Genomic DNA, 14,730 nt, shown 5'->3' with positions numbered 1-14,730 from the left:
TTTTCCAAATTTAATTTTCAAAGATGCTCCCTAATATCCATTATAGCAAACACTGTCCTGCAGATTCAATTAGTAAGCTCTCTGGACCTGCTTATTTCTGAATTGAAAGTGCACTACAGCCTGGATAAATGAATTACCTGAGCAGCGGAACTTCTTGCTCTTGATCTGGCTGATTCGCTTGTTGGCAAGGCGACGCGGATTGCTGCACCGAGCGCCGCTGGTCTCTATCGGATTATCCTGCAGGTAATCAGCCAGCCACTTCAAATGGCAGTCGCACACAAATGGATTCTGAGCTAAATGTCTGCAAGAAGGATGGGATGTTTAATCAGAAGTGACCTGTGACACTGTGCTCCATCATTGTTTTTCACACACGCGAACCTGAAGAGTAGAGTAATTGAATAAGCTTCCCCCAAAACCCCAGGCCTGGCGGAAACCACGCAGAGCTGCACATGAATGGGAGAATCCTGTCAGCTCTCACATTTCGGAGCTCATTAAGCCTGCTGCAAGTCCTTTCACAGGGGAAACAAAAATTAAGATAGCAAAACCTGCTTTAAAGGACACCAAGTCCTGTGTTTTCTCCTGACAGCCTGAAATGCTGCCTTTTGAGGGAAACGCACCTTTTCTGATGCACCTGACCTGACGATCATTTTGTATCCTGGCTTAAAAGAAATTTTATTGGCAAGCTCAGTTTCCTAGGGATCCAAATGTGATTAGTGAATCTTGGCTCTGGGCAAAGCCAGAAGAGATCCAGAAGTCTTTCCTCAAGAGTGAAATAGATATTTGCATATACTCATCCTGTGGAATAACATTCCCTTTATATGCATTTTTTCCTGGAGCAAAAATATTTTACTTTTGAGACTGCACTGTTTATGCAAGACAGAACTTAACTTTATCCTTTGCACAACGTATTCCCCACACAATCGGAAATAGGCATTGTAACATTGATTCTAACTGGATATTTAGACTTTGTTAATAGAAGTCTCAGAGAGAAACAGCATTTCTCTGCTGCTGTTATGATTCGCTCTGCTTGACAAAGTTGAGCGCTGTATCAGGGGAGTTTGCCAGGTCTTTCCCAGAGCCTGATTCTGATCAGTTAAGCTGACTTGCAGCAGTCCCTCTAACTCCCAAGGAAGCAGGGCACAACTCTGCAAAGACAGTTTTAAATAAGACAGATGTTTCAATTTGGTTTGGACAGAGGTGTAAAGCTGTAGCCTCACAAGAGCTTTGCTCTATTACTGCCAGTGTGTTTTTTCCACCTGAAGCAACTTCTTTTTCCTGTTTGCAGTTATATTTATGAACTGTCACTTAACAGAGTTAAGTACAGAATACAACAGGATTTCAGGGAGTGGGAAGTGAAAGCATAGCAAAAAGCGCCTCAAGATACTAAAGATTACTGTTGTAGTAGAGCCTTTCCTGGTGTGAAAGGTCCAAAGAACAAATCAGCACATAGAGAGGGGATATGGGATTGGTCTGTAGCTCTAGAAAAAAGGCAGAAGATGGCAATCACTTGGAGTACTAGAAATGGGAGAACAAATCAGGAAATTTCATGAAAAAAGTGGCTTGCTGTGAAGCAACAAGTCCATCCTATGTACTGGCCACAGGAATGCCAATAAAACCCCATGGAAAAGGAGGAACTTTTAAACCTTAAGGGTGTTGCCTCATAAGATTGACAAATCGTATACCTGTAAATGAACCTTCTCTGTCGCCCCTGTTAATGGATGCATCTCTGTACATACACAGCATGTTGCAGCAGCAGAAAGCATGGTAGAGGTGGGGAGCATAACTGGGGAGGAGTTGTACATGCTTTCAGAAATCAGGAACTATACAGCAGGATGCAGACCCAGTAAGGAGAGATGCCAACTCATTAGCCCATTAAAAACTGTTAGGCAATGGTTTTAAAAGAATTTGCTGCTCATATATTGTACAGGCTCAAATTTACATATTATCTTCCCTACAAACAGGATGAATGAATTACTCTGTGAGCTTAAAACACTTATGACATTCATGTCACTATTGGCAGGCTGCATCGATAGCTGGCTGTGCTGAATTTATGCAATACTTTGTTTTCTTGTGCCTTTTATTTCTGTCAGAAAAGGAGGGGCTGGTGTCTTTGGGGTCTCTTCCAATTGCCTTCACAGATTTTTGTTAAAAAGCCTTTGCAAAGACAGGCAACAGCTTTGGGAGTGAAAGAGAGGGCTGTCATTTATGCTACGCCTTCATACTCACAGAGTCTGGATCGATCGGAGAGGTGCAAAGAGACCCTTGCTGATGGTCTGCAGTTTGTTGTCATAAAGAGATAGCAGCTTGAGATTATGCAGACCTTGAAACGTGTTTACCCTCAGGCAGTTGATCTTATTGGCATTGAGAAGCCTGAAAACAGAGGAAGGGTTTATAATTCATTAATCTTGAAACAATCAAATGAAGATAAGACTGAACTGTGGAGTTAAATCTGAAAAAAATAACCCAGTCACCAAAGTCAACCCACATTTAAAGGTCTTCATTTGCCTGTTACATTTAAAAAGTGAAAACCCCACAGTCAACATCAGTATTCTCATAGTGGGGGAATACACATGTCACAGTGCTGGCTACCTTAAAATACTTAAAATATGTCTTTTTTTAAATGCCCAGGCCACCCCTCCCCATTTGTTCAAAATTCTATATAAATATTTGAAGGTGCCTTTAGCTGTGTATCTTCAGCTTGATATACACAAAAACTGCAAATACTCCCCACCCTGCAATTCCATGCACGCACTCATACACCAAGGCCACAGTGAGAAGAACCCTTTTTTATTCTGGTTTTCTCTACCAGCATCTGCCTTAAGTCTAAGTGAAATTGTGGAATTTTGTCCTCTTTTGATAAGCAGTGTGAGGATAATTTAATCATGGACAGAAAGAAAACCTGATTCTCCTCAGAGGCAAGAAGAGAGAAGTGTAGGGTCTGGACTAAAACTTACTGAAAGGCAAGGTCACTTCATAAGTAAGGGTAGGCAAGCCGTGCACCAAGTTGCTCAAAGGAGTTGTGCAGTCTTCATCATTGCTGCTGAATAAAGCCATGAGCAACCTTCTCTGACCTAGTAAGGAGGCTCTGGTTCTCCAGTCTCATTGCTAGCGGTCACCTGAGGTCCCTTTCAACCTCCGCTGTCCTACTAATCTATGAACCTACCCCATTCCAGTTACTCCAGATCCCTGTGGAGGTGTGGAAAAGCAGCACAAAGGCAATTTACATCCTTATTTTATTTTGCACCTCTAAACAGCAGCCCGTTGCCAGAACTAATCAGTTCAGCCAGAAAACCTTGGATGGTACTTGTGCAAGTTCTCTTAGATTGTTCAGCTAGAGTTCTGTCAGGTATAACAAGTAGATACTCTCAAGAAGCTGGAGCTCCCTCCAAGACACTCAATCACAAAGACACTTAAGGTTGTCACTGTTGTCTGCATATGCGGTATTTTACACTAAGAAGATAGTCAGGAAACGACCTGTTCTTCTCTCAAAAGCCAAAGCCCACATCTTTAACTACTATCAACCTGACAAAAATGGTACATTGCAAACATATGATGTTAACTCAGTTTTCTTGATCACAAAATTCTTGCTACTTAGTCAATGAGTTTGAAGAAGCTTAATATTACAACACTGTGGCACTCTATGAGGCACCATACTAATACTAAATCAGAAGACTAATGTCTTTCTGAGCAAAAAGGAAAAGATCTCCTCTATTCTTCAGCAAACAAATATACCATCTTAAACACATCTCTAACAGCACAGGGAGCTTCCAACAAACTGCAGATACACCACTACAGACAACAGGGCAACCCCTCAGGGAAGAAATGCATGCTAGTTAGCTGTTTTCCCTTTGCTCCAGAAGGTACTTCCTCTGCACAGCATCCTGCCTTTGCACTGCTGAAACCTTTGGACCATTGTACCCTCATTGCAGCTCCCTGCTCCTACTGCTGTTTTGGCAGAGCCCCGTTACTGCGGTAAATGGCTATGGCAATTGTGATACATAAAAGATGGAGTACTTGCGTAAAGCCCTTTACCCAAGGAGAAAAGGAATGCAGTGCTTTGGAATAAGAGGGCATCAGAGCCCAACTCACCTTCTAGCCTACGGAAAAGTCAATACCAATTTACCCAAATTTTCTTTATATGGTGTCAAAATCGAAGTTTGACCTTAGATAAGAGAAAGTCCCAAAGAAGGCAATGATGGATAAATGAAATTACCTCTTTTGCATGAACTAATAGCTAAAAATAAGCAGAGCTAGGACTGACCCCTCTGAAATCTGTATTTCGGTGACTGATAATTGCATGACACTTAATCCACCAGAAGTAAAAAGGTAATTTTCATATTAGGCTACAGGAACAGTTCCTCCTATGCATTTGACTTCTGAGATTCTGCTCCAACAGCAAACACCAATGTCATCTCTTGCTACTTGTTTCTTATTGCCATTCATACATCCAAGTCAAAGTAGTCTCATTCTCTCTCAGTTCTTGTGCATTATACATTGCTTTTTCAAGCTTGGACATTATTTATTCCATAAAAAACAGGTTAACACGTTATTAGAAGGCAGAATCAGCTACTTAGATTTATTTCCTGGCATGCACTCTGGTATTACAAACCCTTTGGTTTCTATCCCCTGCCCTTGTGCACTAGTCAAACATGGTCTTCTGGCATTGTAAATCAGCAGAGATTGGTTCCATGACAGACGCCTGGTACCTAGATTATATAGGAAGAAAACTGAAAGCAAGTATGTACTTCCATTTATTTTGGTGGATGCTAGTTTTTTCCCTAATATTACAGTAATATTTTATGCTGCAAGCAGTACTTGTGACAAAGCATAAAGCTGACATGAAAATAATCTCAGTCACAGAGAATTTATAACTGAACTACAGTTGTATTTGTATATGGGGACAACCAGTACGTCTTCCTGTGCTGCTTAAGAAGTGCTCACACAGCAGAGCTGCACTGTGCAGGTACTATTCACTTGCAGAGCTTGAAGTCTAACCATCATTGATCCCGCTCAATAAACCCTCGGATCAAAGCTGACCTAGAGCTGCACGGAATAAGCAGGACTCGAAGCCATTCTCTGATTAGTTTCAATAAAATACGAACAAAACCAATGCTGCAAATCAGAATTTACAGTGTGGCAAGTTTTCCTGGCATGAATGTTCAATGACTGAGTTCATGGTGTTATTATCTGTGGCAGTTCTGTAGGAGCCAAATACCAAATACGAAAGACGCTGATCCTGTAATAGCCACAAGTACAGAGACACACCCTCTACTTTAAGCATCAGAGAAAGCAACCTGGAACAGGAAAGTGCTTGTACAGGATGTTTACAAGTGGGAATTCAGATCCTACACAGTTTTCTGAGGTGACAACATCCATTCTGTATATCATCTATACACTATACATGCAGTCCCTAAATGTAGAGAGGACAGAGAGTGTGCTCAATAGTAATACAGATGTGGCCATACTGGATGGATCGTGACATAGATCAATGTCCCATTTCTGATCAGAATCTGCAAGAAAGGGGGGCAGGGCGCAGAGAGAGAAAGAAAGCAAAAAACTGTGAGAAAGCTGAATAAATAATCCCTAAAATATTTTTCCTCCTACTTCCTGGGAGTTAGAGGATGACTTTTGGCCAGAAGCATTAAGGTTCATGTTCCTTCCAAAAACTCTGTTATTTTAAAGTATCCCCTCTATGACTATTCCCCTATATAAATCCCAGTTCTTTGCTTAATCTTTCTTCACTATCATAGCCTCCCCAGTGGCATCTAATTATTAATAAGATACACAAGGCTGGCCTCACAGAGAGTTAAAAGTGGCTCTAAGAAAATGTTTTTAAACTAACACAAAGGCATATGAGAAAAACCTCCTTTAGGAAACAGAAACACTGACCTTCCTTAAACACTGAACCATGCTGTAAAATAGACAAAAGGTTCCTTTCCATTGGACTCTCACCAAAAGAAGAGACAGTATTAAAAATTGAGTCTTATTTTAGCAAGCATTAGATGGTATTTATTTTGCCCCAATTCATGGTGAAAGTAAATTCCACTGCTTTCCCTATTTTGTTATCAGCTTGATTGGCTGAGATTTACACACGGCCTCCAGATGTGGTGCAGCATTCAAAAGCAGGTTAAAAATTCAAGTCGAAATAAAACTGCCTGCTACCCAGAGGGATGATGGATTATGAACTCAAGTCTCCATTTCCATCCCTCTGGCTATGTTAAGAGCATAAAGAAATCTCTTTAAGCCTAGGACCACCACAGAACACAGGCAAATGGTTAAAGACCTTGTGGTTTACACGCCACTGAGAGCAATGAGCAGAGCAGTATTGCAATTCCATGAACCCATTTCCTGAAACAGTGCATTTGTCCACACACACTGAAATAATAATGTGTTTCAGCTAAGCCCTTTGAACGAATGTGTGCTGAAATGGCACTGTAATTGTATCAGCTGCTCATAAGGACCATCTGCATAATTAAGATGGTCCCGTAATTGAATTATATGCCCAAACACAGTTTCAAGTGATTAACATTTAAATAACATTTTGAACTCCAAACCCAAAATGAATGAAAAAAATTGTTTTTTAAGAGAAAACGGGGATGTTTATAATGGCTTTTACCCTTAGCAATATTTGTATTTTCAGCTCAGTGAAGTCCAGTAATCAAACTATCAGCAAATAACTATATAACCGGGGGAATGAAACAGCAGCCTAGCAACCTTAACCCATGCTGGAGACTGCAGGTTAACTTCTGGTGCTACAGGATGGACCAGAAATCACCCAAGCTACATAAACAAGCCTAAAAGGAAAGTATGAGGGAGAAAAGATGCACAGAGCCACTGGGAAACTTCTCTTTCCTTTTCAGGAGGTTTGTGCTTTGACAGCAATGACAGCATGAGGAGAATGAAAATGTTTGGCACCCCATGAACTGGCTGGCACATCCCACATGCCAGACTCCACTGCTGAAAATGAGAACTCACCAGAGAAAGGCAGATGTAAAATGCATAGGAGACTTGTATGGGAGAGGAGAACTGGGTAACAGTTTTGCATGGGTAACAGCAGAGTACAAATTGACTTTTATACAGTATCCCTAGCCAAAGGCTTTGCCTACATTCAAAGGCACTACAGGGCAGCAAAGAAAGCACCCTTGGCAGAGAACATTCTTTAGGATATACAGTACCTGTTATAAAATAAAAAATAAATTTTGCATGCTTTTTTTCAGCATTTTCTCTTGAAATTTCCAGGGAACCAAGAGTCACCTTTGATTTAACACAACTTACTGGGGAGAACAGCTGAAGCACCAATACGGAAGTACCTGATCAGGTACTGCCATCAAAGCAGTCAATGACAAGGAATGTCTAAGGACAGAGTTGTTTGTACCCCTGCTTACTTATTGGCAAAATACTTGTAGTAGGATCCAGGACCATTTTAAAATGGCCTGGAGTGTAGGGCAGCAATGTGATTGCCCCTCACCAAGACAGAGAATCCACTAAAATTTACATTTTCTATGTGATGACTGACCGCTGAAGAGTCTGTCAGTGCTTCAGCAACCAGTGACCTGATAACCAGTGTGAAATCATCATCATGCTCGCTTGAACCAGCTTCAAGGGTTCCTCCATGTTCAGGAAACTGGACGATGGTGATGAGAAATTTATTCAACGTGAATTAAAACGGGAATGTTGCAAGCTGATAAGGAGTTAAGAAGGAAGCACAGAGCATTTTGAAAGTCCTGTTTTGGAGAGATTTTTCAAGGCCTCCTTTCATTTCTGATCTGTAAGACTGCAACTCCAGTTGAACGCCATCCATAAAACAGTACTTGTGTTACTACTTTGAGAATTATAAGCACATGTTATCATAGCATCTGGACTTCTGTTCCTCAAAATTCAATAGTGTCTAACTTAGGCATGCAGATCAGGTCACGGTTGATTTTAGGTAACCACATAATAATTCAGATGCACAACAGAGTAAACACATTTTCTCTTCCTGCACTACCGGGAAGTTAGTTTCTTGTGCAATAACAACTAGGAGAGTTTCTGTCAGGTGAGTCCAGCTTGGAGCACCGGCATCAGAAGAGCTAATGAATTACACGCTGACGTACAAACTAGCGGTTGCTTTGGGAAGCTGCATGCAGATAGGCTACAGAAGTGATACAGAAAGGGCAGATGCTCTTGCAGTCTTTCATTAGTGCTCAACTGTAATTGTATTTCTGTGTCTGGCAGATGCTGCTCGCTCACTTTAACAGCAGTTATTGAGTTTAGTAATACCACAATAGCAGCCTAAATGCAAAAATCTGAAGGAAAAAAAGCATGAGGCAAACAGCTTGAAAACAACTCTAAAGCTATTAAGGAGGACTGTGCAGAGAGCATTCTGTCCTGGCCCAGAAGGACGAGGACTGCATAGTATCTCTGCTGTAGCCAGGAATATCTTGAGTAATCAAGGGGAAAGTTCACATGTCATTTTGCTAAGAATTTAGAATCACAGAACCCAGAAACGTCATAGCTTGCAAAGGCCCTCCAGAGGTCATCTGCCTTGAACACTGCTCAAAGCATGGCCAATTTATAGATATTCGATGCAGATATTTACTTTATCCGAGAAATAATTATTTCATCAGGTCACAGGTTAATCTGGACTGGCAGAAAGCTGGAGCAGATTCTTGTGCTGTCGGACTGCCCAAACCAGGCTGAGCCGTAAGGTCAGACCAGGTTGCTTTGAGTTTAACTCAGTCTGGTCTTTAAAATCTTCAAGGACAGAGAATGCGCAACAGCCTGCTCCACTGCTGGGCTTCTTGTGAAAACGTTTCCTCTTACATCTAGACAGAAGGTCTCTCTTTTAATGCTTGTTTACTCCAGGAGAAAAATGAAGAGCTCCATAGAACATGAAGCTTTTATACATCACTTAAAGCTCAGAAGATTGCTATGGGAAGGAGGAGAGGCTACTGTGCTATAAAGGACTTGGAAATGGAAAACTGTAATTTCTTTATTTTGACATTTATATACTGTTTAATGTTTAATGATGCATCACTCTTTAATTATGTTTATGTATCTACCAGTGTAATGTATACAATACAAAACAGTGGAATTCATGTACATTCCTCACAGTAATTTTGTATTTCTTTCTCTCTAAATATACTTTGTATGAGCTTGTGCTTCACGGGATTTTCTTTGAGCTTCTAACAAGCTCCAAAAGTATACAATTAATAACTGGTAGATTCTATTTTAAGCTCTTAAGTACTGGGATTCAACTCACAATTACAATTCAACACAAGCACTTCAAACTTGACAAATTTGCCATGGAGACATTTTCCAAGCAACCTCTCCAGAAGAGCTATGGGAGCACCAAGAATCAAGCTGTTCATCCAAGGAGAAACAGCCTAAAAAGCAGGTTAAAAAGAACTGCTCAAAGCAAGATTTCACTGGTTTAATTTTGGGAACACTGGTAATAGCAGTTCCTGACAGTACATCCATGACTTGCCACTTCATATTAGTCTATTTTAAACAAAGGTCAGCTGGAGTTGTAAATATGAGATCTAGCTCCAATTTTAAACCAGGTTAGATGCTTGGATCTGGAGGTCTAATTTTTCACCCCTTTCAAAGTTATTTTGCCTGTTAACATGTCAGACTTCAGGCACTAATATGATCATTGGTCTTTTCCAACTACACTGTTGAGTTTTCCCTAATGATCAGACATTAGGGAAAAGAGGAGAAGGCTGTAAGCCTTGGCTTTGTTTTATGAGAGAGGAATACAACAAACCTCTCATTTTAATATATATGTATCCCAAGAGTGTATCTACTTCTAGCAACATCAAAATGGAGTCCACTATGGGGATTCTCTCTTGCCCAGCGAGCCATGGGGATCTCAACCATAAGCCTTAGAATCAACACACCTGAGCACTTGTATGATCAGTAACTATGCAAAGTAAATTTCCTCAAGGAAAAGGATTTATTGAAAACTGATACTTGCCACATATTAGAAAAATGAGGTTTCATCCCCCTACATTATTCTGCTATACAATCTCTTTAAACAGTACAGATTTTATGATACTCCCTTGTTCCAGAAAACAGAGCACTGTGAAGCATACAGTGTATAACCATAATAAAAAGGCTCCCAGAATGTTTGTTTTAATATGGTTGCAGAGAGGAAGGTCTATTACTTAGATATGAAAAAGTCTGTTAACCAACTTTGTGCCCATTATCCACAGCTCGCTGTCCTGAGCCACTTAACTCCTGTTTCACAGCAGGCTGGCTCCGCGTATTTGCTCATCTGGGAGCAAGCAGGGCACCCGTCAGCTTTATCTGTCACAGGGCTGCTGAGAAAGGAGTTACACAGTGTGATGTGGTGTCCCCTGCGCAGTGACTGGCGGAGGTCTGGCAAACTCAAGGGCTCCTGAAAGAACTTGTCCACATTCCAGGAAAAATGAAAGACAGGAGAGAATGACTTTTAAATATAGTCCAGTTTCTAGGCAGATCAAGGTTAGTCAAAAGCCTCCTGGGCAGGAGTTCAAACTGGCCACATCTAATGGTTACTTGAAAACTTCCACCTTACACTGGAGCCCTTTTCATTCTTTTGATATTTAAATGCAAGTTATACACAAGATGATAATTAATCAAATACTATGTCACATCTTGGATGGATTGTGGGCCCAGTGAAATGAGTTTCACTTTACTGTAAAAAAAAAACCAAACCAAAAATCAGACTCCAATTATCCCTTTCTGGAAAACAGTGCAGTTCCCTAAACCCCAAACAGACCTGAAATTCTCAGAAGACACTTGATCCAACCTGCTGAACAGAAGAATGTATGAGGCTAGGTTAGAGCAGTTACGGTAGCTTCCTAGTAGCCTCTCTCCTGGCAACTTCAAACAGGAGATAAGGAGAATGACATAAAATCATAGAATCACAAAATGGTTTGGGTTGGAAAGGACCTTAAGATCACCCAGTTCCAACCCCCTGTCATGGGCAGGGATGCCTCGCACTAAACCATGTGACCCAAGACTCCATCCAACCTGGCCTTGAACGCTGCCAGGGATGGAGCATTCACAGCTTCCTTGAGCAACCCATTGCAGTGCCTCACCACCCTCACGGTAAAGAACTTCCTTATATCTAAGCTGCTGTTCCCCAGAACAGACATGTAGTTGGACTTCTGTAACAATGCTTGCTGCTGTGATGGTTACAATTGCAGACATAGAAAGCATAAGATTTGTGAAATCAGCAAATTAACAGAAATCCAATCATAACTATTTATTTGAGGACTATTAACTACTTAAGATAGCTAATTGTAATGAAGATTTCAGAAACAACATTTTAAATCAAACCCATGGGGATCAAAAAAATAACAACAAACCAACATAAACACCCCCCACCTTCCACCAAAAAAACTTCATTATCTAACCATGCCTGGCTAGTTTCTTGCCAAATATAATACAATATTGGCTTACCCACCTCTGTCTTGAATGTCAGAAATACAGAATTCTAATGCTAGCCAGGTGGTCTAAAACTTGTTCGGATTTCTTAATTTCCCAGACACCAGAGCCAAATGGGGCAGCTGAAGATGCTGTCATGCCTGAGCTGAGCATTACTTTGCCCAGCTGCAGTGTTTCTGACATCAGTGATACTGTCTGCAGATGTAAGGCACTTACACAAACCAATTCTGTCAGAATAAAAGTGGAATAATCTGGACCTATACAGGATATTTAAACAGAAGGAAAATGACATTTCTGAGAAACTCTGATGAGTCTTATCCAAACCAGTAAATAACAATATTACTGCTCTGCAATTTCTTAGTAATTACTTTTTCCTTCTAAATACAATCTGAACGATTTTATAGAGGACCCACAATAATCCCTTTGCTGATTGTGTCCTGCTTTACCATAACACCAGCGCACTTTCAGAAATGCTTCAGTTTAGGAAATTAGACTGGCTACCAGGGTACCTTAATCAGAGCATTCTTATCAGTGTGTCTCCAGACTAATAAGAAGAAATCCAATCTAGAGCCCACTGAACACTAAATTACATCTAATCATAGGGCACCCTTCCAACTGTTCAACAGCAGGTCTAAAACCAACGAATGCCATTTATTTTTTTCTGGTATCCATTAAAATGCTACAAGCAATCCATAATAGCTGCTTCAAAGCCACGGCTGGAAACGTGTGCAGAGATTTGTTTGCATTTAAAGCGTGATCATTCATCGCTTTCCTTGCCAAAAGCTACTTCAAACACTTTCAAGAAGATCCGGAAAGGTTCTAGAGCCACAATACTCTTGGAATCCCATAATAGACAACCTACTCACATGTTCATATGCTCAGCTTGAGAATGTTTAAAAGGTTGAAGTACAACACCTTTTAATGGCTCTCTGGCATATATATTTTGCTAATTCAAATTGGAAAATGACTGCATCTTAGCTTAAACATGTAAAAGCTGAAAGCCAGCACTATGTTCATGCAAAGACTATGATATAAAGAAGTTGAAACTGGCTTAATGCTTTATGCAAAAGTTCTAGACCCACATTTTTATAGGACACCATGAGCCACATGCTGTGTATGTTTCTTTTTCCACTGGGAAAGGTCCTATCTGTTAAGTGTCCAGGGTTAGACAGAGCAACTGTGTATCGCTCTGACCTTGCAACCATTAAATATTTGGGGGCAAAGACTATAATAAAGCTCAGATTTCTCTAATATAGTTTCTTTCTCAGAGGTCAAAGTGACAAGTTAAATTTTAGCTCTCATTTTGGTTGCATCATCTTCACTGTACTGAGTACAATCTGAGTCTGACAATGACTAACATGTCACTTATATCAGCATGTACCAAGTCCCAGCTTTGAAGGACTTTCAAGCTTATTGTTCTCTCACAGGGCAAAGTACTTCCCCACTAAATACACAGTGTTCATTTACTGCACAGGCTGGCCACAAAGACACTGAAGTACAATGAACTGGTGAGGGGTGGGACAGGGAGAAGAAAGAAGCTGCCAGAAAAAGTATGTGCAAAAGGTGAAGACAAGTGAACTGGCTGTGTGCAGGAGGAGATAAACAGCTTCCAAGCTCAAGGGTTGTCATAATCAAACCAGGTGCACTCTTGCTTGTCTGTCTCTAGAACAGGGTGTATTTGCAATTAAGATCTTATGGATAAATTACACGTCTGAGCAGTCCTTAACATATAGAGCAACTATTCCAGGCTTCAGTTCTTCGGTGTTGCTTCTGGATTTCTAATGGAAACCTATGCTTATTTTTAGATGGCATGTAAGTGCAGCAAAGACTGCTAGCATAGAGTGATAGGTTCAACGGGAACCATGAACTTTGGGATATTCATTTCTGGTTATGTCAACTCGGTAAGAAAGGCTTAAAATGGCATGTCTAAAAGTTACTTCATAAACGTTATTGTTCTGGTCTAAACCAGAACTGATGAATTTATCTTATATCACCTTTACTTTCTGAGTGCATCATCCATGATGGCAATCAGAATGTTAGCAATACACATATTAACCACACTTCACTTCTGCTCCCTCTATTGACTGGCTGAAATGATAGCTGATTTCTCTCTTTTTGAAGGAGTTACTGGTTCCTAAAGTGATTATGGAGACAAGAGTAAATGAAATTTGCAATTTCACATCTGGGTTAGGAAATTTGTTATGCTACATTAATAAATACTGAAGAGTGTATGTATACATCTTACCCTGCTCATGACTGTGTGTTAAATCACACATGGTATAAAATACTCAAACAATATATTGTGAAATTATTTCTGTTGCAACTAAGCCCCATTGCCATGTTGCTTCCATATGCTTGTGACACAGAAGCCCTCAAGGATCTATTCAAGCACAAATGCTAAAGGTGTAAAAACAATCAGGCAACATCCCCATCCACACATCATCTGGTGACCCAATTTCCTTTCTTGGACTTCACCAAGTCTTCATTTCCTCCCCACACTTAAATCCTCTGTGTCTATTATCCATTATGCACACTGTGCTATAAAACTGTTGGCACCTTCCTTTTTTTCTTGAGCCCTTGCATCCCTCTTGCCTGACAGAGAAACAACAGCCTAGCACATCCCAGTGAGTTTTCAGTGGAAAAGGTGATTATAATAATGTCAGAAGCTGAAAAAAACAGTATATCAAGCTAGGCTGTAAAATAAAGAGGGAGGGATCATACTCACAGCAGCTGCAGAGACACAAGATCATCAAAAAGGCCCTGGGGAATCTCTGTGATCTTGTTTCCATAGAGCACTCTGAAAGATTCAGGAAGACAAAATAAATAACAGACCAGTTTAGTGTCCTCCCACCTCTCTGCATTATCACCTTTATTGATCTTGTGCACCATGCCCAGGATCTGTGGGCATTTCATTTCACTACTTATCTCATTTGCTTTTCTAAGAGCACATGGTACTAAATGAGTCGTTATGATTCAGGCTTCGTCTGGTGTTGGAAAGCATTTTTAATGTAGAAACTGGACATCGTCCAACCCCCCTATCTGAAATATTTTTCATTCTGTTGAGGGATTTTTTTTTCCCACCCTTTTTAGAAATATTTTAACCATTGAAAGATACACTGTCTGATGTAAAATCCTAGAATTCTGCTCAGCGATACTGAATTTAAAAGCCAGGGGAGCATAAGCTGGTTGTAGGTAAAATTACATGTAAGTGAATTACTTAAGATACAATAATTGGCATTAAATGTGACAGAGGCACCACTGGATAAAATATTATGGCTTCACCAGCTGCTGTTACCATTTTAACTAGGTAATGAAAAG

At 40.4% G+C, this 14,730-nt stretch overlaps 1 protein-coding gene across 3 annotated transcripts in view; it reads right to left on the bottom strand.

The window, feature by feature from the left end:
• SLIT3 (slit guidance ligand 3) overlaps positions 1–14,730 on the bottom strand; it is a 518,859-nt gene that overhangs the window by 143,645 nt on the left and 360,484 nt on the right. For all 3 annotated transcript variants that reach the window (XM_057415154.1, XM_057415155.1, XM_057415156.1), the window contains 3 exons: positions 14,138–14,209; positions 2,227–2,370; positions 138–301 (listed from right to left, as the gene is read on the bottom strand). In XM_057415154.1, coding sequence (XP_057271137.1) covers positions 138–301; positions 2,227–2,370; positions 14,138–14,209 — 380 coding nt within the window. The remainder of the gene's footprint in view (positions 1–137; positions 302–2,226; positions 2,371–14,137; positions 14,210–14,730) is intronic.

This window comes from Pezoporus wallicus, unplaced genomic scaffold (assembly GCF_028554395.1).
Source record: "Pezoporus wallicus isolate ANWC-B61680 ecotype Strahan unplaced genomic scaffold, APGP_CSIRO_Pwel_v1 contig_4161, whole genome shotgun sequence".
Taxonomy (NCBI): Eukaryota; Metazoa; Chordata; class Aves; order Psittaciformes; family Psittacidae; genus Pezoporus; species Pezoporus wallicus.
Note: the sequence above shows the minus strand (reverse complement) of the source record. Positions and strands in the feature narration are given on the sequence as shown.